The sequence below is a fragment of the Pseudophryne corroboree genome, chromosome 5 (assembly GCF_028390025.1).
Source record: "Pseudophryne corroboree isolate aPseCor3 chromosome 5, aPseCor3.hap2, whole genome shotgun sequence".
Taxonomy (NCBI): domain Eukaryota; kingdom Metazoa; phylum Chordata; class Amphibia; order Anura; family Myobatrachidae; genus Pseudophryne; species Pseudophryne corroboree.
The window spans coordinates 497,997,826-498,020,587 of record NC_086448.1 but is presented as its reverse complement, the minus strand read 5'-3'; the positions used below and the strand labels follow the sequence as shown (position 1 = coordinate 498,020,587).

The 22,762-nt window shown below is 47.7% G+C and overlaps 1 protein-coding gene across 5 annotated transcripts in view; it reads right to left on the bottom strand.

Annotated features, from left to right (window-relative positions):
* The window catches only part of RELCH (RAB11 binding and LisH domain, coiled-coil and HEAT repeat containing), a 292,769-nt gene that overhangs the window by 132,345 nt on the left and 137,662 nt on the right, over positions 1–22,762 (bottom strand). For 3 of the 5 annotated variants that reach the window (XM_063922986.1, XM_063922985.1, XM_063922987.1), the window contains 3 exons: positions 20,348–20,527; positions 8,475–8,566; positions 7,920–8,228 (listed from right to left, as the gene is read on the bottom strand). In XM_063922986.1, the coding sequence (XP_063779056.1) occupies positions 7,920–8,228; positions 8,475–8,566; positions 20,348–20,527 (581 nt within the window). Of the gene's footprint in view, positions 1–1,034; positions 1,103–7,919; positions 8,229–8,474; positions 8,567–20,347; positions 20,528–22,762 lie in introns of those variants that run through there. The other 2 variants (XM_063922989.1, XM_063922990.1) reach the window with 2 other exon arrangements.

The window sequence follows — 22,762 nt, the reverse complement described above, 5'->3', positions numbered from 1 at the left end:
GTTAACCCATACCTACTGTATCTCAATGTAACACGTATATTTTGCCTTAAAATGAGGATCAGGGACTCGCTTTTTCGGAATGGGTGAGTTCCCAGGAACACGCTCTGCAGCCAACCCTTCGTAGCTTCTGATTGTCTCACCATCTAATGGCTGGGTGGCCGTGAAGATTACAAGAGGTGAAGGAGGAGCCCGTCGTTGGTGCCTTCACTTCTTGATGCAATGCCTGTGATAACCGGGGGAGTAGAGAAGGCAGCGTATCGTACTCACCTGAGCGGCTCAAATTCTGACCATGAGTAGCCAAGACGTTCGCATGGGGGTGGGGGTGGGGGTGGGGGGGGGTGTGTGTGTGTGTGTGTGTGTGTGTGTGTGTGTGTGTGTGTGTGTGTGTGTGTGTGTGTGTGTGTGTGTGTGTGTGTGTGTGTGTGTGTGTGTGTGTGTGTGTGTGTGTGTGTGCGTTTAGTAATAGCTGCTGCTAATGATCATGCAAAAAGCTGTAGCAGCATCAAATCAGTGGTGCCAGGCCCCTCCAGCAGCCTGTGCTCCATCCCAAACCCCTTCGTCCAGCAAACACTTTGCACTCAGGAGATGGACACTGCCTGGTCAGGAGGGAGCTAGATCTCTACATACAGGTGCAGAAGCACAAACTGGTGCTGCAGCTCATCAAGCCAGAGGCAGATAACAAAATCCCAGATGCCGGCTTTGTGGAGCAAACAGCATTTATGTTGGATGACATGGCTCTAGTGACACGCCCATGTTGCAGCAGGATGGCGGCAATAACTACTGTCTCCAGTACTGCCTGCTACTAACCGCCACTCCTTGCCACAAATACTACCCAAACTGCTATCTAGCCTTACCCCCTGACTACCCCCAGTACTGCCTGCCCATGAGCCCTTTGTTGCTCCCAATTCTTCCCCAACTGCTATATACCCCTACCCTCTCCCTACCTTCAGCACTGCCCCCACTACTGACTGCCCATAACCCCATCCTTGCCCACAGTATTAGCAAACTGATATCTACCCTTACCCCATACTTACCCCCATCCTTACGCCCAGCACTGCCTGCTCATACCCTTTCCTTGCTCTCAGGACTGACCTATCTGCTGGCTACCCTTACCACCTCCCTACCCCAACTGCTACCTGCCCACAGCACTGCCCAAACTGCCAGTCCCTTCACTGTCCTAATTGCTGTCTGACATTACCCTCTTCTATGAACCCAGCATGGCACCTGTTGGCCATGTGAGATCAAGGCAACGTATTTATAAGCATAATCTGTACTGAAAATGTTTGACTTCTTATAATGTACAGTATGAGTAGGGTATTCCTACTTGGGGGGGAATTCAATTACAAAGAGAAAAACATCAAGAGCGAAAAATGACAAATTTTTCACGATATTTCCTGATGTTTCTCTGATGTTTTTTTTTTTCAGGCTATCCAATTTTGGCCACCCGAAAATAAGTACATTACCTCCCGAAAACACACAGGTTCAGTGAAACCTGTGCGTTTCTGGGTGAAACAGCCCCGTCTTTGGCTAAAAACAGGGCTGTTTTCAGGGATTTGTTTCTCCCGCAGAAACATAATCCTAGATAGGCGGTGCCTTATGTCTTGCGCTGGCTTATCAGGAATAATTGAATAGGCATGGGTGGTAGGGAATCAATTAGCCACGACAAAAACACTATGCCTAATTTAATTCCCCCCTTAACATACCTATGGGGACAAAGGGAGGAAAAAATACGATTTTACTTACCGATAAATCTATTTCTCGTAGTCCGTAGTGGATGCTGGGACTCCGTCAGGACCATGGGGAATAGCGGCTCCGCAGGAGACAGGGCACAAAATTTAAAAGTTTGACCACTAGGTGGTGTGTACTGGCTCCTCCCCCTATGACCCTCCTCCAAGCCTCAGTTAGGATACTGTGCCCGGACGAGCGTACACAATAAGGAAGGATTTTGAATCCCGGGTAAGACTCATACCAGCCACACCAATCACACCGTACAACTTGTGATCTGAACCCAGTTAACAGTATGACAAACGTAGGAGCCTCTGAACAGACGGCTCACAACAATAACAACCCGATTTTTTTGTAACAATAACTATGTACAAGTATTGCAGACAATCCGCACTTGGGATGGGCGCCCAGCATCCACTACGGACTACGAGAAATAGATTTATCGGTAAGTAAAATCTTATTTTCTCTGACGTCCTAGTGGATGCTGGGACTCCGTCAGGACCATGGGGATTATACCAAATCTCCCAAACGGGCGGGAGAGTGCGGATGACTCTGCAGCACCGAATGAGAGAACTCCAGGTCCTCCTTAGCCAGGGTATCAAATTTGTAGAATTTTACAAACGTGTTCTCCCCTGACCACGTAGCTGCTCGGCAGAGTTGTAATGCCGAGACCCCTCGGGCAGCCGCCCAAGATGAGCCCACCTTCCTTGTGGAATGGGCCTTGACAGATTTAGGCTGTGGCAGGCCTGCCACAGAATGTGCAAGTTGAATTGTGCTACAAATCCAACGAGCAATCGTCTGCTTAGAAGCAGGAGCACCCAGCTTGTTGGGTGCATACAGTATAAACAGCGAGTCAGATTTTCTGACTCCAGCCGTCCTTGAAATATATATTTTCAATGCTCTGACAACGTCCAGCAACTTGGAATCCTCCAAATCGCTAGTAGCCGCAGGCACCACAATAGGCTGGTTCAGGTGAAACGCTGAAACCACCTTAGGCAGAAAGTGAGGACGCGTCCGCAGTTCTGCCCTGTCCGAATGGAAAATCAGATATGGGCTTTTATACGATAAAGCCGCCAATTCTGACACTCTCCTGGCTGAAGCCAGGGCCAGTAGCATGGTTACTTTCCATGTAAGATATTTCAAATCCACCGATTTGAGTGGCTCAAACCAATGGGATTTGAGAAAATCCAAAACTACATTAAGATCCCACGGTGCCACTGGGGGCACAACCGGGGGCTGTATATGTAGTACTCCTTTTACAAAAGTCTGGACTTCAGGAACTGAAGCCAATTCTTTCTGGAAGAAAATCGACAGGGCCGAAATTTGAACCTTAATGGACCCTAATTGGAGGCCCATAGACAATCCTGTTTGCAGGAAATGTAGGAATCGACCCAGTTGAAATTCCTCCGTCGGGGCCTTCCTGGCCTCACACCACGCAACATATTTTCTCCAAATGCGGTGATAATGTTGTGCAGTCACCTCCTTCCTGGCTTTTACCAGGGTAGGGATGACCTCTTCCGGAATGCCTTTTTCCCTTAGGATTCGGCGTTCAACCGCCATGCCGTCAAACGCAGCCGCGGAAAGTCTTGGAATAGACACGGTCCCTGCTGAAGCAGGTCCCGTCTTAGAGGTAGAGGCCACGGATCTTCCGTGAGCATCTCCTGAAGTTCCGGGTACCAAGTTCTTCTTGGCCAATCCGGAGCCACGAGTATCGTTCTTACTCCCCTTTGCTGTATAATTCTCAGTACTTTTGGTATGAGAGGCAGAGGAGGAAACACATACACTGACTGGTACACCCATGGTGTTACCAGAGCGTCTACAGCTATTGCCTGAGGGTCTCTTGATCTGGCGCAATACCTGTCCAGTTTTTTGTTGAGGCGGGACGCCATCATGTCCACCATTGGTCTTTCCCAATGGACCACAATCATGTGGAAGACTTCTGGATGAAGTCCCCACTCTCCCGGGTGCAGATCGTGTCTGCTGAGGAAGTCTGCTTCCCAGTTATCCACTCCCGGGATGAACACAGCTGACAGTGCTAACACATGATTTTCTGCCCAGCGGAGAATCCTTGCAGCTTCTGCCATTGCCCTCCTGCTTCTTGTGCCGCCCTGTCTGTTTACGTGGGCGACTGCCGTGATGTTGTCCGACTGAATCAACACCGGCTGACCCTGAAGCAGAGGTTTTGCCAGGCTTAGAGCATTGTAGATTGCTCTTAGCTCCAGTATATTTATGTGAAGAGACGTCTCCAGGCTTGACCACACGCCCTGGAAGTTTCTTCCCTGTGTGACCGCTCCCCAGCCTCTCAGGCTGGCATCCGTGGTCACTAGGACCCAGTTCTGTATGCCGAATCTGCGGCCCTCTAACAGATGAGCACTCTGCAACCACCATAGCAGAGACACTCTTGTCCTTGTGGACAATTTTATCCGCTGATGCATCTGCAGATGCGATCCGGACCATTTGTCCAGCAGATCCCACTGAAAAGTTCGTGCATGGAATCTGCCGAATGGAATCGCTTCGTAAGAAGCTACCATTTTTCCCAGGACTCTTGTGCATTGATGCACAGATACTTTTCCTGGTTTTAGGAGGTTCCTGACTAGATCGGATAACTCCCTGGCTTTCTCCTCCGGAAGAAATACCTTTTTCTGAACAGTGTCCAGAATCATCCCTAGGAACAACAGACGTGTCGTCGAGATCAGTTGGGATTTTGGAAAATTCAGAATCCACCCGTGTTGTTGGAGCACTACTTGGGTTAGTGCTACTCCGACCTCCAGCTGTTCTCTGGATCTTGCCCTTATCAGGAGATCGTCCAAGTAAGGGATAATTAAGACGCCTTCTCTTCGAAGAAGGATCATCATTTCGGCCATTACCTTGGTAAAGACCCGGGGTGCCGTGGACAATCCAAACGGCAGCGTCTGAAACTGATGACAGTTTTGGACCACGAACCTGAGGTACCCTTGGTGTGAAGGACAAATTGGAACATGAAGGTAAGCATCCTTGATGTCCAAGGACACCATAAAATCCCCTTCTTCCAGATTCGCTATCACTGCTCTGAGTGACTCCATCTTGAACTTGAATTTTTGTATGTACAGGTTCAGAGATTTTAGATTTCGAATCGGTCTTACCGAGCCGTCCGGCTTCGGTACCACAAATAGCGTGGAGTAATACCCCTGTCCCTGTTGTAGGAGGGGTACCTTGACTATCACCTGCTGAGAATACAGCTTGTGAATGGCCTCCAATACCGTCGCCCTGTCGGAGGGAGACGTTGGCAAAGCAGACTTTAGGAAACGGCGAGGAGGGGACTTCTCGAATTCCAACCTGTAACCGAGATACTACCTGCAGGATCCAGGGGTCCACCTGCGAGTGAGCCCACTGTGCGCTGAAATGTTTGAGGCGACCCCCCACCGCCCCTGAGTCTGCTTGTAAGGTCCCAGCGTCATGCTGACGCCTTTGTAGAAGCCGGGGAGGGCTTCTGCTCCTGGGAAGGAGCTGCTTGTTGCAGTCTCTTACCCTTTCCTTTGCCTCAGGGCAAATAGGAATGTCCTTTTGCTCGTTTGTTCTTATAGGAACGAAAGGACTGCGGCTGAAAAGCCTGCGGCTTTTTCTGCTGGGAGGTGACCTGGGGTAAAAAGGTGGATTTTCCGGCCGTTGCCGTGGCCACCAGATCCGATAGACCGACCCCAAATAATTCCTCCCCCTTATACGGCAATACTTCCATATGTCGTTTGGAATCCGCATCACCTGACCACTGGCGCGTCCATAAACTTCTTCTGGCAGATATGGACATCGCACTTACTCTTGATGCCAGAGTGCAAATATCTCTCTGTGCATCTCGCATATAAAGAAATGCATCCTTTAACTGCTCTATAGTCAGTAAAATACTGTCCCTATCCAGGGTATCAATATTTTCAGACAGTGACTCCGACCAAGCCACGCCAGCACTGCACATCCAGGCTGAGGCGATTGCTGGTCTCAGTATAACACCCGTATGTGTGTATATACTTTTTAATGTATTCTCCAGCCTCCTATCAGCTGGATCCTTGAGGGCGGCCGTATCAGGAGACGGTAACGCCACTTGCTTTGATAAGCGTGTGAGCGCCTTATCCACCCTAGGAGGTGTTTCCCAGCGCGCCCTAACCTCTGGCGGGAAAGGGTATAATGCCAATAACTTCTTTGAAATTAGCAGTTTTCTATCTGGGGTAACCCACGCTTCATCACACACTTCATTCAGTTCCTCTGATTCAGGAAAAACTATCGGTAGTTTTTTCACACCCCACATAATACCCCTTTTTGTGGTACTTGCAGTATCAGAGATATGCAAAGCCTCCTTCATTGCCGTGATCATATAACGTGTGGCCCTACTGGAAAATACGTTTGTTTCTTCACCGTCGACACTGGATTCAGTGTCAGTGTCTGGGTCTGTGTCGACCGACTGAGGTAAAGGGCGTTTTACAGCCCCTGACGGTGTCTGAGACGCCTGGACAGGTACTAACTGGTTTGCCGGCTGTCTCATGTCGTCAACCGACTTTTGTAGCGTGCTGACACTATCCCGTAATTCCATAAACAAAGCCATCCATTCTGGTGTCGACTCCCTAGGGGGTGACATCACCATTACAGGCAATTGCTCCGCCTCCACGCCACCATCGTCCTCATACATGTCGACACACACGTACCGACACACAGCAGACACACAGGGAATGCTCTGATAGAAGACAGGACCCCACTAGCCCTTTGGGGAGACAGAGGGAGAGTTTGCCAGCACACACCCAAGCGCTATAAATATATATAGGGACAACCTTAATAAGTGTGTTCCCTTTATAGCAGCTCAAATATTATAAATATCGCCAATAAGTGCCCCCCCTCTCTGTTTTTACCCTGTTTCTGTAGTGCAGTGCAGGGGAGAGTCCTGGGAGCCTTCCTCGCAGCGGAGCTGGGCAGGAAAATGGCGCTGTGTGCTGAGGAGAATAGGCCCCGCCCCCTTTTCGGCGGGCTTCTTCTCCCGGTTTTTTTGGAACCTGGCAGGGGTTAAATACATCCATATAGCCCCAGGGGCTATATGTGATATATTTTAGCCAGAATAGGTATATTACATTGCTGCCCAGGGCGCCCCCCCCAGCGCCCTGCACCCTCAGTGACCGCTGGTGTGAAGTGTGCGGAGAGCAATGGCGCACAGCTGCAGTGCTGTGCGCTACCTCATGAAGACTGAGACGTCTTCTGCCGCCGGTTTCTGGACCTCTTCTCTATTCGGCATCTGCAAGGGGGTCGGCGGCGCGGCTCCGGTGACCCATCCAGGCTGTACCTGTGATCGTCCCTCTGGAGCTAGTGTCCAGTAGCCTAAGAAGCAAATCCATCCTGCACGCAGGTGAGTTCACTTCTTCTCCCCTAAGTCCCTCGTTGCAGTGAGCCTGTTGCCAGCAGGACTCACTGAAAATAAAAAACCTAACAAACTTTTTCTAAGCAGCTCTTTAGGAGAGCCACCTAGATTGCACCCTGCTCGGACGGGCACAAAAACCTAACTGAGGCTTGGAGGAGGGTCATAGGGGGAGGAGCCAGTACACACCACCTAGTGGTCAAACTTTTACATTTTGTGCCCTGTCTCCTGCGGAGCCGCTATTCCCCATGGTCCTGACGGAGTCCCAGCATCCACTAGGACGTCAGAGAAAATGTGTGATTATTTTCTGCGTTAAGAAAGTCTATACAAATGAGCATACAAAGGACAAGGTTGCAGGTGCACAATTCAAACACTACCAATTGATTAAGAATAATCATTCCTCATGCATCTTGCCTCAACACGCCACGTAGCGGGCAACGCCTGGCATGAGTGAGATGACAGGATAACACTGTAATGTACCATTTTGTATATAGCTACAGCCGCAGACAGAATATAGGAACACCACATATAATTTGAATCAGTATAAGCTGCTTGTGTGTCGTGTTTCATCGTTTTGCAAATAAGACGAATTTTAAAGGAAATAGTCGATTGTAAGACGCTTGACGCTACAGTCATGCCACTGCACGGGATGACTAGAAGGGCTTTTAACGTGCAGGGAAGCTAAATGTAAGTGGACACATCTATATCTTATTAACAATGGTTAATGACTTGGTTTCTTTTTTAATAACTTTTAGCCATAGCTTACTTATTGGTTTGTAAACTGCTAAACAGATAGAAGTCCTTGGATCAGCTCTATACCTCTTACCTATTAGGCTGATCAAACTGTATTCCATCTTTAAGTGGCTGTGTGCACAGAAGGGTCTTCTTACTAAACTTGGACAAGTCAGGGCTGGGTGGAATATCCTGTGACAGATGAAAGTCTGTTTCCGTGTGCTCTAGCGGCAGACTTTCCTCTGTAGACTCACATTTATGGTCAGTGTCTGAAATTCTTATATCTACGTAATAGTCACTCTCCTCTGAAGTCTGGGCGTGTAGTTTCCTAGGAGGCTGCTGAGTTTCAGGGCAAACCTCTGCCACAGAGGTCACAGGGTTTACTCGGAGATCTTCAATTTCCCTGAAAACAGCATAATTAGACATTTAAAAAAAAAAAAAAATCTAATAGGGTAAAAGGTATATTACACGATTTTCAAAAAAATGTCAAGCCATTACTAAATACAGGTGTAGTGAAAGAAAAAAAAGGCCATCAGTCGTTTGGAATGAACCAATAAAGAAACATATTTAAATTATAATATTATACTATTTATCGGCTTATTCTAAGAAAATTAACGTGGCCCCATACCCCGGTAGCAGAATTACATACCTCTGGAGAGTCCTAATTTGATCCAGCAGAGCTGCATTCTCGTCATTACATTGCCTAATTTTATTCTCTAGTTCTTGCACTAATGCAGATGGCTAAAAGAAAGATCAGTTTCATTGTAAATAAACAAACATGCTTATAACGTGGTACAAATGCTTTTTTGGTTTAAAATGTTATTTTGCTTTAAATCTTTTTTTTTTACATTAATGTTTAAAAGAAAAATGAATCATGTATTAGAAACCTTGATCAATCATATTTTAATGTTTTCTAAAATGAATAATGTTATTAGGCTTTCAATAAAACCATTTTTTTACAACTTATTATTCCTATTACACCTGAATAGGTAGATAGACTAAACATATTGATACATACAAAGTACATTCAGATATAGATGAAACTGAAAGTAAGAACAACAAGTTAATGTTAAGCATTAGTTCTACTTATTACTTATTACACAGATGTGGCCATACTCATCTCTGCTGCGATTGCGGCATGCTGCAACACTGCATGCTGTATGGCATGTTGGGCTGCGGGCATTCCACTGGCATTAAACATTTTGAATGGAAAATCTAGGTGTGTGAGAATGAGGCCCCCAGAAGAGAGAGCAGCAGGAAAAGTGGTGTCAGAGGGAGGGGGTAATCCAGGTTTCAGTAACGGCTAGGAGATGCAGGGAGTTGGAGAGGAAAATAGGATTTTAATTACCTACCAGTAAAATCCTTTTCTCGTAGTCCATAAGGTATATTGGGGGAATCTAGTACAATGGTGTATAGACGGGGTCCAAAGGAGCCGGTGCACTTTAAATTTCTTCAACTGTGTGTGCTGGCTCCTCCCCTCTACGCCCCCTCCCACAGGCAGTTATAGGTAAAATAGTGCCCGAAGGAGAAAGGACATACTTGAGAGAAGGAACAACAATGAGTGGTGAGATTTACATACCAGCACACCACTAAGATAAAACGACCAGCAACGGCTGGAAACAAATCAGCAAAAGCTGAACAGGTAACCATAGAAAAGAGAACCTGCAGAAAAGATAACACACTGAGGCGGGCGCCCAATATCCCTTATGGACTACAAGAAAAGGATTTACCGGTAGGTAAATAAAAGCCTATTTTCTCTAGCATCCATAAGGGATATTGGGGGACTCTAGTACGATGGGGACGTCCCAAAGCTTCCAGAACAGGCAGGAATGTGCGGAGACGTCTGCAGTACCACCTGCCCAAACTGATAATCCTCTTTGGCCACGGTATACAACCTGTAGAACTTCACAAAGGTTTTCTTCCTACAAAGGTAGCAACTCGGCATAGTTGTAAGGCCGAGACTCCACGGGCAGCCGCCCAGGAAGACTCCACTGACCTTGTAGAGTGGGCCTTCAGAGACTGTGGAACAGGCAAGGCTGCCGACACATAGGCCTGTTGGATAGTAAGCCTATGCCAACGAGCAATGGACTGCTTAGAAGCAAGGTAACCCTTTTTCTGCGCATCATATAGCACGTACAAGGAATCCGTCTTTCTGATCCTAGCCGTTCTCTTGACATAGAACTTCAAGGCTTGCACAGCATCCAATCCTTTCGGAGGAGTAGAAGTGCCAGCACTTGACGGAACCACAATAGGTTGATTAGAGTGGAACGCAGAGACGAAATTTGGCAGGAACTATTGTCTACTCTCGAGCTCCGCTCTGTCCTCATAAAAGACCAAGTCGGGGCTTTATTCGATAAGGCCCCCAATTCTGAGACATGCCTAGCAGAAGCCAGGGCCAATAACATCACCATCTTCCACGTGAGGTACTTGTCTTCTACAGTCGTCAGAGGCTCAAACCAGGAGGACTGTAGAAATTCCAACACTACATTCAAGACTCATGGTGCCGTGGGCAGCACAAAGAGGTTGAATGAAGCACCCCTTGCAAGAAGGTCTGAACTTACTGCAATACTGCCAATTCCGTCTAGAAGAAAATGGAGAGAGCTGAGCTCTGGACTTTAACGGAACTCAGACGCAAGCCCTTATCCACACCAGCCTGCAGGAAACGGAGGAACCGTCCCAAGTGAAACTCCGCAGGAGGATACGTGCAGTCCTTGCACCAAGAGACATATCTCCTCCAGATATGATGATAGTGTATTGACACACGCAGGCTTCCTCGCCTGCACCAGGAAATAACCTTTTTGGAAAGGCCCTTGTGAGCTAGGATGTTCCGCTCAACCTCCATGCCGTCAAACGAAGTTGTCGTAACTCGGGGTAGACGAACGGTCCTTGTTGAAGAAAATCTCTTCTAAGTGGCAGAGGCCAAGGGTCTTCGACGGACCTTGTCCAGAAGATCCGCGTACCAAGCCCTCTGAGCCCAATCCGCTGCAATTAGAATTGCCTGGACTCCTTGATTCCCGATTTGCTCGAGCACCCTTGAGAGCAATGGAATCTGAGGAAACAGGTAGACCAGCCGGTAAGGCCATGGCAACGTCAGGGCTTCTACTGCTTGAGGGTCCCTGGTTCGTGAGCAATACCAACGAAGCTTCTTGTTGAGTCGAGAAGCAATCATGTCTATTTGTGGGCAACCCCACCAGTCGATGATCTGCTGAAACACCTGTTGGTGAAGCCCCCACTCTCCTGGGTGGAGATCGTGACGACTCAGGAAGTCCGCTTAAGAGTTGCTCCTGGAATGAAGATTGCAGACATTGCTCTTGCATTTCTTTTTGCCCAGAGGAGTATCATTGACATCTCTCGCATGCAGGCCCTGCTTTTTGTCCCTCCTTGTCGATTAATGTCCGACTGTACCTGGATTATGTGATCCCTGAGTAGAGGAAAGGCCTGAAGCAGAGCATTGTAGATCGCCCGAAGCTCCAGAATGTTGATCGGAAGGAGGGCTTCATGGGCTGACCACCTGCCCTGGAACTGAACCCCTTGGGTGACCGCTCCCCATCCTCTCAGACTCGCATCCGACGTAAGGAGGATCCAATCCTGAATCCCGAAACTTCGGCCTTCCAGTAGGTTGGAGGACTGCAGCCACGAAAGGAGAGAAATCCTGGCCTGAGGTGACAGCCGAATTATCCAGTGCATCTGACGATGTGATCCGGTCTACTTGCTCAGGGGATCCAATTGAAAAGACCTGGCATGGAACCTTCCATACTGGATTGCCTCGTATGAGGCAACCATTTTCCCCAACAATCTTATGCAAAGATGGATGGATACCATGGTAGGCTGGAGAACCATGCCTGAAGTGAAGTTTTCTCGCCTTGTCATCTGGGAAGAACACGTTTTGGGCCACAGTATCCAGCAAAATTCCCAGGAACAGGAGCCTCTGAGAGGGCTCCAGGTGGGATTTCTGTAAATGGAGGATCCACCCATGGTGTGACAGAAGCTTGATAACACGGTCTATATAAAAGCTCCCTGGATCTGGCTTTGATCAGGAGATTGTCCAGGTAAGGGACAACATTGACCCCCTGGACCCGCAGTTGGAACATCATCTCCGCCATCACCTTCGTGACCACCCCCTGTGGACAGGCCGAAGGGTAGCACCTGGAACTGGTAGTGATCGTTCAGCAGGGCAAACCTCAGGTAAGCCTGATGAGGTGGCCAAATCGGGATATGGAGATAGGCGTCTTTTATATCCAGGGAGACCATGAACTTCCGGTCTTCCAGGCCCGCAATCACTGCTCGCAAGGATTCCATCTTGAACTTGAAAACCTTTAGGTAAGGAATCAACGATTTTAGAATAAAAATGGGCCTTACCAAACCGTCCGGCTTCAGTACCATGAACAGGCTGGAGTAGTAACCCTGTCCCTGTTGTTTCAACGGTACTGGAACAATGATTTGGGATTGTACCAATTTTAGGATGGCCTGTTGCAGCGTAACACGTGCATCCTTCAAAGTTGGTAAGTTTGATTTGAATAATCAATTGGGAGGAGCAGTGTCGAACTTCAGCTTGTAGCCCTGAGAAATGAGGTCCTTGACCCAGGTATCCTGGCAGGAACTTTCCCAGATGCAGCTGGAGTGACGCACCTGAGCTCCCACTTCCAGATCCCCTCGAGGTGGGTGGGCACCGTCATGCTGAGGCCTTAGTGGAAGCAGTACCGGTGCTCTCCAGAGAACTGGCGATCGCTGGTTTTCTTGTCTTACCTCTGGTGCCTCTAGCTGCATTGGAGGCACCTCTGGCCCTAGATCTAAATCTGTTAGACCGAAAGGACTGGGTAGACGGCCCTGGGTAGGAACGCCTAGCCGGCGGGGCCCCAGAGGAGAGAAATGTGGATTTCCCTGCAGTAACCTTAGAAATCCATGTATCCAATTCTATCCGTTGACGCAACCAAAAAACCCTGCACGCCGACACCGCCATAGCAGTGGTTCTAGCATTACTAGTGCCTATCTCCTTGAGACAGTCACAAGGACACGTTCGGTGTCCTGAATGTGCTACAGGAGAGTCACTGTAGTGACCAGGGGCATATCCCCCAAGAGGCCCACCTGAATCTGAGTAGCCCAGGTATGAATGGCATGAGTCATCCAGCAACCTGCTATGACCGGTCTGAGACATACCCGCTGCTGTGTAGATAGGAAGATAGAGACTACTCTAAAGTCTATCACCAGGGTTTATCGTGGTGAAGGAGCCCGGGGCCGGCAGCACCGCATTCTTGGATAGGCGAGAGACTGAAACATTCACAGCCGGGGGTTGAGGACTTTCCAATTCGTTGCTGCCACTGCCTAAAGGGATTTTGAACATGCGCTTTTTATCTTCTATGTTTGTAAGTGTATTATAGTATTAAACTCCAGTGTTTTAAATGATAATTTGCACTATGATATTTTTATTGTGTTCCCCTTTATGAGCTAAATTGGCTCTTGTATATAAGAAGGGGACACAGTCTGTTACAGATTACATACAAAGAAATAAGATAGAACATTACCAGATACAGGTTGAGTATCCCATATCCAAATATTCCGAAATACGGAATATTCTGAAATACGGACTTTTTTGAGTGAGAGTGAGATAGAGAAATCTTTGTTTTCTGATGGCTCAATGTACACAGACCTTATTTAATACACAAAGTTATTAAAAATATTGTATTAAATGACCTTCAGGCTGTGTGTATAAAGTGTATATGAAACCTAAATGAATTGTGTGAATGTACACACACTTTGTTTAATGCACAAAGTTATAAGAAATATTGGCTAAAATTACCTCCCTGCTGTGTGTATAAGGTGTATATGTAACATAAATGCATTCTGTGCTTAGACTTGGGTCCCATCACCATGATATCTCATTACGGTATGCAATTATTCCAAAATACGGAAAAATCCCATATCCAAAATACCTCTGGTCCCAAGCATTTTGGATAAGGGAGACTCAACCTGTAATTGTGAAGTTGATACATCTGATAACATTGTGGTGAGACTAATGGTGAACTGGTCTATCTGTGGAGTGCTTGTAATCTATTTCTTATCCTCTTTGAAAATGTGTAAAGTATGTTCAATAACAATACTATAGTTTCAAGCGATATAAAATAATAAACGGTTGCAAAAGTTGAGTTGTAAAGTGGACCGTTGGAGAGTTTGTGAGAGTAGGGAAAAACAAAAAAATGTAAAGGTGAAATTACACTGGTACAACTGAGAATTCAGATGTTTGTGGTAAACTAAAAGCATAAGTAGTTGCAGATGAAGTGGAAAATAAGATTTTACTCACCGGTAAATCTATTTCTCGTAGTCCCTAGTGTATGCTGGGACTCCGTAAGGACCATGGGGATAGAGGCTCCGCAGGAGACTGGGCACAACTAATAGAAAGCTTTAGGTCTACCTGGTGGGCACTGGCTCCTCCCTCTATGACCCTCCTCCAGACCTCAGTTAGGATACTGTGCCCGGAAGAGCTGACACAATAAGGAAGGATTTTGAATCCCGGGTAAGACTCATTCCAGCCACACCAATCACACCGTATAACTCGTGATACCTGTACTATACCCAGTTAACAGTATGAACAACAACTGAGCCTCTCAACAGGTGGCTCAACACTAACCCTTTAGTTAAACAATAACTATATACAAGTATTGCAGACAATCCGCACTTGGGACGGGCGCCCAGCATCCACTACGGACTACGAGAAATAGATTTACCGGTGAGTAAAATCTTATTTTCTCTGACGTCCTAAGTGGATGCTGGGACTCCGTAAGGACCATGGGGATTATACCAAAGCTCCCAAATGGACGGGAGAGTGCGGATGACTCTGCAGCACCGAATGGACAAACTCAAGGTCCTCCTCAGCCAGGGTGTCAAACTTGTAGAATTTAGCAAATGTGTTTGACCCCGACCAAGTAGCTGCTCGGCAAAGTTGTAGAGCCGAGACCCCTAGGGCAGCCGCCCAAGAAGAGCCCACCTTCCTTGTGGAATGGGCTTTTACCGATTTAGGATGCGGCAGTCCAGCCGCAGAATGTGCAAGCTGAATCGTACTACAGATCCAGCGAGCAATAGTCTGCTTTGAAGCAGGAGCACCCAGCTTGTTGGGTGCATACAGGATAAATAACGAGTCAGTTTTCCTGACTCCAGCTGTCCTGGAAACATAAATTTTCAGGGCCCTGACTACGTCCAACAACTTGGAAGCCTCCAAGTCTTTAGTAGCCGCAGGCACCACGATAGGTTGGTTCAAATGAAAAGCCGATACCACCTTAGGGAGAAACTGGGGACGAGTCCTCAATTCTGCCCTATCCATATGGAAAATCAGATAAGGGCTTTTACAGGACAAAGCCGCCAATTCTGACACACGCATGGCCGAAGCCAAGGCCAACAGCATGACCACTTTCCACGTGAGATATTTTAATTCCACGGTTTTAAGTGGCTCAAACCAATGTGACTTTAGGAAATCCAACACCACATTGAGATCCCAAGGTGCCACTGGAGGCACAAAAGGGGGCTGAATATGCAGCACACCCTTAACAAAAGTCTGAACTTCAGGTAGTGAAGCCAGTTCTCTCTGGAAGAAAATCGATAGAGCCGAAATCTGGACCTTAATGGAACCCAATTTTAGGCCCATAGTCACTCCTGACTGTAGGAAGTGCAGAAATCGACCCAGCTGAAACTCCTCCGTTGGGGCCCTTCTGGCCTCACACCACGCAACATATTTTCGCCATATGCGGTGATAATGGTTTGCGGTCACCTCCTTCCTAGCTTTAATCAGCGTAGGGATGACTTCCTCCGGAATGCCCTTTTCCTTCAGGATCCGGCGTTCAGCCGCCATGCCGTCAAACGCAGCCGCGGTAAGTCTTGGAACAGACAGGGCCCCTGCTGCAGCAGGTCCTGTCTGAGCGGCAGAGGCCATAGGTCCTCTGAGATCATTTCTTGAAGTTCCGGTACCAAGCTCTTCTTGGCCAATCCGGAACAATGAGTATAGTTCTTACACCTCTTCTCCTTATTATCCTCAGTACCTTGGGTATGAGAGGAAGAGGAGGGAACACATAAACCGACCGGTACACCCACGGTGTCACTAGAGTGTCCACAACTATCGCCTGAGGGTCTCTTGACCTGGCGCAATATCTTTCTAGCTTTTTGTTTAGGCGGGATGCCATCATGTCCACCTGTGGCCTTTCCCAACGGTTTACAATCAGTTGGAAGACTTCTAGATGAAGTCCCCACTCTCCCGGGTGGAGGTCGTGTCTGCTGAGGAAGTCTGCTTCCCAGTTGTCCACTCCCGGAATGAACACTGCTGACAGTGCTAACACGTGATTTTCCGCCCATCGGAGAATCCTTGTGGCTTCTGCCATCGCCGTCCTGCTTCTTGTGCCGTCCTGTCGGTTTACATGGGCGACTGCCGTGATGTTGTCTGACTGGATCAGTACCGGCTGGTTTTGAAGCAGGGGTTTTGCCAGACTTAGGGCATTGTAAATGGCCCTCAGTTCCAGAATATTTATGTGTAGGGAAGTCTCCTGACTTGACCATAGTCCTTGGAAGTTTCTTCCCTGTGTGACTGCCCCCCAGCCTCGAAGGCTGGCATCCGTGGTCACCAGGACCCAGTCCTGTATGCCGAATCTGCGGCCCTCTTGAAGATGAGCACTTTGCAGCCACCAAAGCAGAGACACCCTGGTCCTTGGAGACAGGGTTATCAGCCGATGCATCTGAAGATGCGAACCGGACCACTTGTCCAACAGGTCCCACTGAAAAGTTCTGGCATGGAACCTGCCGAATGGAATTGCTTCGTAGGAAGCTACCATTTTTCCCAGGACTCGCGTGCAGTGATGCACCGACACCTGTTTTGGTTTTAGGAGGCCTCTGACTAGAGATGACAGCTCCTTGGCCTTCTCCTCCGGGAGAAACACTTTTTTCTGTTCTGTGTCCAGAACCATCCCCAGGAACAGTAGACGTGTCGTAGGGACCAGCTGTGACTTTGGAATATTTAGAATCCAACCATGCTGTTGTAGCACCTCCCGAGATAGTGCTACCCCGACCAACAACTGCTCCCTGGACCTCGCCTTTATCAGGAGATCGTCCAAGTACGGGATAATTAAAACTCCCTTTTTTCGAAGGAGTATCATCATTTCGGCCATTACCTTGGTAAATACCTTCGGTGCCGTGGACAGACCAAACGGCAACGTCTGGAATTGGTAATGACAATCCTGTACCACAAATCTGAAGTACTCCTGGTGATGATGGTAAATGGGGACATGCAGGTAAGCATCCTTGATGTCCAGTGATACAATGTAATCCCCCTCGTCCAGGCTTGAAATAACCGCCCTGAGCGATTCCATATTGAACTTGAATTTTTTTAAATATGTGTTCAAGGATTTCAAATTTAAAATGGGTCTCACCGAACCGTCCGGTTTCGGAACCACAAACATTGTGGAATAGTAACCCCGTCCTTGTTGAAGAAGGGGCACCTTGACTATCACCTGCTGGGAATACAGCTTGTGAATTGCCTCTAGCACTGCCTGCCTGCCTGAGGGAGATGTTGGCAAGGCAGATTTGAGGAAACGGCGGGGGGGACGTCTCGAATTCCAGATTGTACCCCTGAGATACTACTTGAAGGATCCAGGGACCCACTCGTGAACGAGCCCACTGATTGCTGAAGTTTTTGAGATGGGCCCCCACCGTACCTGGCTCCGCCTGTGGAGCCCCAGCGTCATGCGGTGGACTTGGAGGAAGCGGGGGAGGACTTTTGCTCCTGGGAACTGGCTGTATGCTGCAGCTTTTTCCCTCTGCCTCTGGGCAGAAAGGACGCGCCTTTAACCCGCTTGCCTTTCTGGGGCCGAAAGGACTTTACCTGATAATACGGTGCTTTCTTTGGCTGTGAGGGAACATGGGGTAAAAATGCTGATTTCCCAGCTGTAGCTGTGGAAACGAGGTCCGAGAGACCATCCCCGAACAACTCCTCACCCTTGTAAGGCAAAACTTCCATGTGCCTTTTAGAATCTGCATCACCCGTCCACTGCCGAGTCCATAATCCTCTCCTGGCAGAAATGGACATTGCACTTATTTTAGATGCCAGCCGGCAAATATCCCTCTGTGCATCTCTCATGTATAAGACTGCGTCTTTAATATGCTCTATGGTTAGCAATATAGTGTCCCTGTCTAGGGTATCAATATTTTCCGACAGGGAATCTGACCATGCAGCTGCAGCACTGCACATCCATGCTGAAGCAATAGCTGGTCTCAGTATAATACCTGTGTGAGTATATACAGACTTCAGGATAGCCTCCTGCTTTCTATCAGCAGGCTCCTTTAGGGCGGCCGTATCCGGAGACGGTAGTGCCACCTTCTTTGACAGGCGTGTGAGCGCTTTATCCACCCTAGGGGATGTTTCCCAACGTGACCTATCCTCTGGCAGGAAAGGGTACGTCATTAGTAACCTTTTAGAAATTACCAGTTTCTTATCGGGGGAAGCCCACGCTTCTTCACACACTTCATTTAATTCCTCAGATGGGGGAAAAACCACTGGTAGTTTTTTCTCCCCAAACATAATACCCTTTTTTGTGGTACCTGGGGTAACATCAGAAATGTGCAACACATTTTTCATCGCCTCAATCATGTAACGTGTGGCCCTATTGGAAGTTACATTAGTCTCAACGTCGTCGACACTGGAGTCAGTATCCGTGTCGACATCTGTCTGCCATCTGAGGTAGCGGGCGTTTTAGAGCCCCTGATAGCTTTTGAGACAGTTGGGCAGGCACGAGCTGAGAAGCCGGCTGTCCCACATCTGCTATGTCGTCAAACCTTTCATGTAAGGAGTTGACACTTTCACGTAATTCCTTCCACAAGTCCATCCACTCAGGTGTCGGCCCCGCAGGGGGTGACATCACATTTATCGGCATCTGCTCCGCCTCCACATAAGCCTCCTCATCAAACATGTCGACACAGCCGTACCGACACACCGCACACACACACGGAATGCTCTGACTGAGGACAGGACCCCACAAAGTCCTTTGGGGAGACAGAGAGAGAGTATGCCAGCACACACCAGAGCGCTATATATACACAGGGATTAACACTATAACTGAGTGATTTTCCCTTATAGCTGCTTATATGTATACTACTGCGCCTAAATTTAGTGCCCCCCCCTCTCTTTTTTACCCTTTGTAGTCTTGAAACTGCAGGGGAGAGCCTGGGAGCGATCCTTCCAGCGGAGCTGTGCGGGGAAAAATGGCGCCAGTGTGCTGAGGGAGATAGCCCCGCCCCTTTTCCGGCGGACTTCTCCCGCTTTTTTATAGATATCTGGCAGGGGTATTTTTCACATATATAGCCTCTAGGACTATATTATGTGATTTTTATGCCAGCAAGGTGTCTAATATTGCTGCTCAGGGCGCCCCCCCCCCCCCCCCAGCGCCCTGCACCCATCAGTGACCGGAGTGTGAGGTGTGCATGAGGAGCAATGGCGCACAGCTGCAGTGCTGTGCGCTACCTTGTTGAAGACCGAAGTCTTCTGCCGCCGATTTCCAGGACCATCTTCTTGTTTCTGGCTCTGTAAGGGGGACGGCGGCGCGGCTCCGGGACCGGACGATCGAGGTCGGGCCCTGTGTTCGATCCCTCTGGAGCTAATGGTGTCCAGTAGCCTAAGAAGCCCAAGCTAGCTGCAAGCAGGTAGGTTCGCTTCTTCTCCCCTTAGTCCCTCGTAGCAGTGAGTCTGTTGCTAGCAGATCTCACTGAAAATAAAAAACCTAAAATATACTTTCTTTTCTAGGAGCTCAGGAGAGCCCCTAGTGTGCATCCAGCTCAGCCGGGCACAAGATTCTAACTGGGGTCTGGAGGAGGGTCATAGAGGGAGGAGCCAGTGCACACCAGGTAGACCCAAAGCTTTCTTTTAGTTGTGCCCAGTCTCCTGCGGAGCCACTATCCCCATGGTCCTTACGGAGTCCCAGCATCCACTTAGGACGTCAGAGAAAGGACTTTCAGCATTCCTAACACAGGATTAAGTGGTAAGTGTCCAGGTTACTTAGACTTGAGTTGTTTGATGTGTAGAGTAAGTGGACTCACATTGGTTGTTTGAAAGCAGTCCTTCGGTGTTCCAGATTTTTGGCAGAATGTTCTTGTTCTCTTTTCCTTCAGTTTAACGTCTGTGTAACGTCAAATTTATGTTTACAATTTTAGCCCATCACTTCACTAGCAACTAGTTACACCTCTGAGGTATGGTGCACATTTTGTATCATCTCAGGGATGAGACCAAGTAGCTACTTCCACCATAGATATACTTTCAACCTTTCAATTTTCTCAGGTTTAAAATTTTCACAGTTCTTCCACTTATAGGTGTGTAACATTATGATTCTACAGTAAGAAGCAACAAGCACAGCACTTTGCTGCAAATGACACATTTACATTAATTTGTATCTGGTTAGGATACAACCTTTACTACCATATTCTACCATATTATACAGAAAACAACTTCCCATTCCTGATAGCACTTGAAGCATTTCATCTCTCAAAAAACAGCTTCACCTGTATAGTTTGGGATTCCGCCGCAGGTCTCTCCGTGCTTGGAATAGGCTCAAGATCATCTTCCGTTACACCAACTGTAATGTCTGCTGTGTCCTTAACTACTCCAAAGCTCCGGTAAAGCTGCAACAAGTCTGGAGGTTTTGGGATGTTCAATCCTACATCATCCCACATTTCAAAATCCTGAGGAAATAAGAAGCAGTGATATTAAGATGCCATTTTAAAACAAGAAGACTTGTACTGGAAATATATCCTCCTTGTCATTTATTCCTAATATATGCATTATAAAAAGAAGTAAATGGAAAAAGATGGATTTGGGTAGTAAAGTAACTTAAAAACTATTTAACCCCTAGTCTTGCATAGTTGCATGTGAAGCGACCGGAGCCAGGTGTACGTTACCTGGCTAGGCCACATCATATGCGTGGCCCCACTTGAAGATGAGGAGATCTGTTCTGCACAAGTGCAGAACAGATCTCCTCTGGCTGCTCGGATCCCCTGGAGTGATGCAGCATATTTTTTTTTTTTGTAAACAGGGGGGTTCTGAAATTTATTTTTTCAGTACTAAAAGGGTGTGGGGGGAACTATTATATGGACTTAAGACCACTGGGGGTTCTACTGCCAATGGGGGGTGGGAAGTTACTTATAATGGGGGCATATTGACTCAGAGGGGTTGGTACGTGCAAAAAAAACCCTAGATATATACGTTATGGTAAGAACTTACCATTGATAATGGTATTTCCCCTAAGTCCACAGGTTCCACAGGATAACAATGGGATATGATGGAGCGACAGCGGATTGGCACCAAACGATCACAAGATTTCAGGCTTCCCAGGATGCAACGGGCCCGTCCATATATCCCCGCCCACTGGCTCAGGCAAATCAGTTGGATTCCAAAGCATCTAGGCAGGAGCATCATGTAGAGCCCTGATCAGGCGAGAAGAACACACATGCACACCCTTCCGTACAAGAAGGAAGAGGTTAGAGTAGCAAGATCCTCAAATCAGGTGCGTCAGGGTGGGATCCCTGTGGAACCTGTGGACTCAGGAGAAATACCGTTATCAACGGTAAGTTCTTACCATAACGTATATTTCTCAGGCAGGGTCCACAGGTTATCCACAGGATAACAATGGGAAATCCCAAAGCAATTTTAGTGGTAGGGACGCTCCTGATTGGATGGGAGAACCTTACGCCCGAATTCAGCGTCATGAGAGGCAAAAGTATCCAAGCATAATGTCTAATGAATGTGTTAAATGGAAGACTATGTGGCTGCCTTACATATCTGTTCAGCTGAAGCACCATGTTGTGCTGCCTATGAAGGACCTACCTTACGAGTAGAGTGAACAGAGACAGTAGCCAGAAAAGGGAGATCCGCTTGAGAGTATGCTTCCGAAATCGTCATTCGAAGCCCTCTAGTCAGCGTCTATTTAGAAGCAGGCCATCCTCTGTTGTGAATTCCGTAGAAATTAAGAGAGAATCTGTCTTTCTGATGGCACTTGTGCGATCCAAGTAGATCCTTAATGCTCGGACTACGTCCAGCGACACATCTCCCGCAGAAAGTCCCAATACCTAAAAAGCCGGGACTACATTTTCTTCATTAAGGTGGAATTTAGACACGACCTTAGGAAGATACCCAGACCTAGTTCTGAGAACTGCTTTATCTGGATAAAAAAAAAACAGAAAAGGAGAAAAACATGACAGCGCTCCTAATTCTGACACTCTTCTAGCTGATGCCATAGTCAGCAGAAAGAGAACTTCAGCTGTCAACCATTTAAGATCCACTTTATTAAGTGGTTCAAATGGAGAAACTTGAAGGGCTTTGAGGACTAGACTTAAGTCCCAAGGTACTGTAGGAGGAACAAAAGGAGGTTGAATGCGCAGCATTCCCTGGAAAAGTACACACATCCTGTAAATTGGCCATTTTTTTTTTGGAACCCTACAGTCAATGCTGATACTTGTACTCTCAAGGAAGCCACCTTCAAACCCTTATCCATTCCCACCTGAAGGAAATCTAAGACCCTGGAAACTTGGAAAGATTTCAGGTCCATATTTCTTTCACTGCACCATGAATATAGGTCTGCCATATTCGGTGATAAATGTGAGCTGAGGAGGGTTTCCTTGCTCTGAGCATTGTTTGAATTTACCTGTAGCAAGAATCCTCTTGACTTCAGGATAGAGGTTTCAAGAGCCACGCCGTCAACGATAGTCGATAAAGATGCCTGTGATAACAAGGACCCTACATTAGTAGATCTGGACGTTGAGGGAGCAGACGCCTTCTGGGCCAAGCCGGAGCTATTAGAATCACGGCACCCTTTGCTTCTTTTATCTTCCTCACCACCCTGGTAACAGGATGATCGGAGGAAATAGATACGCCAGATGAAACTCCCATTTCACTGACAAGGCGTCCACAAAGATCGCTCC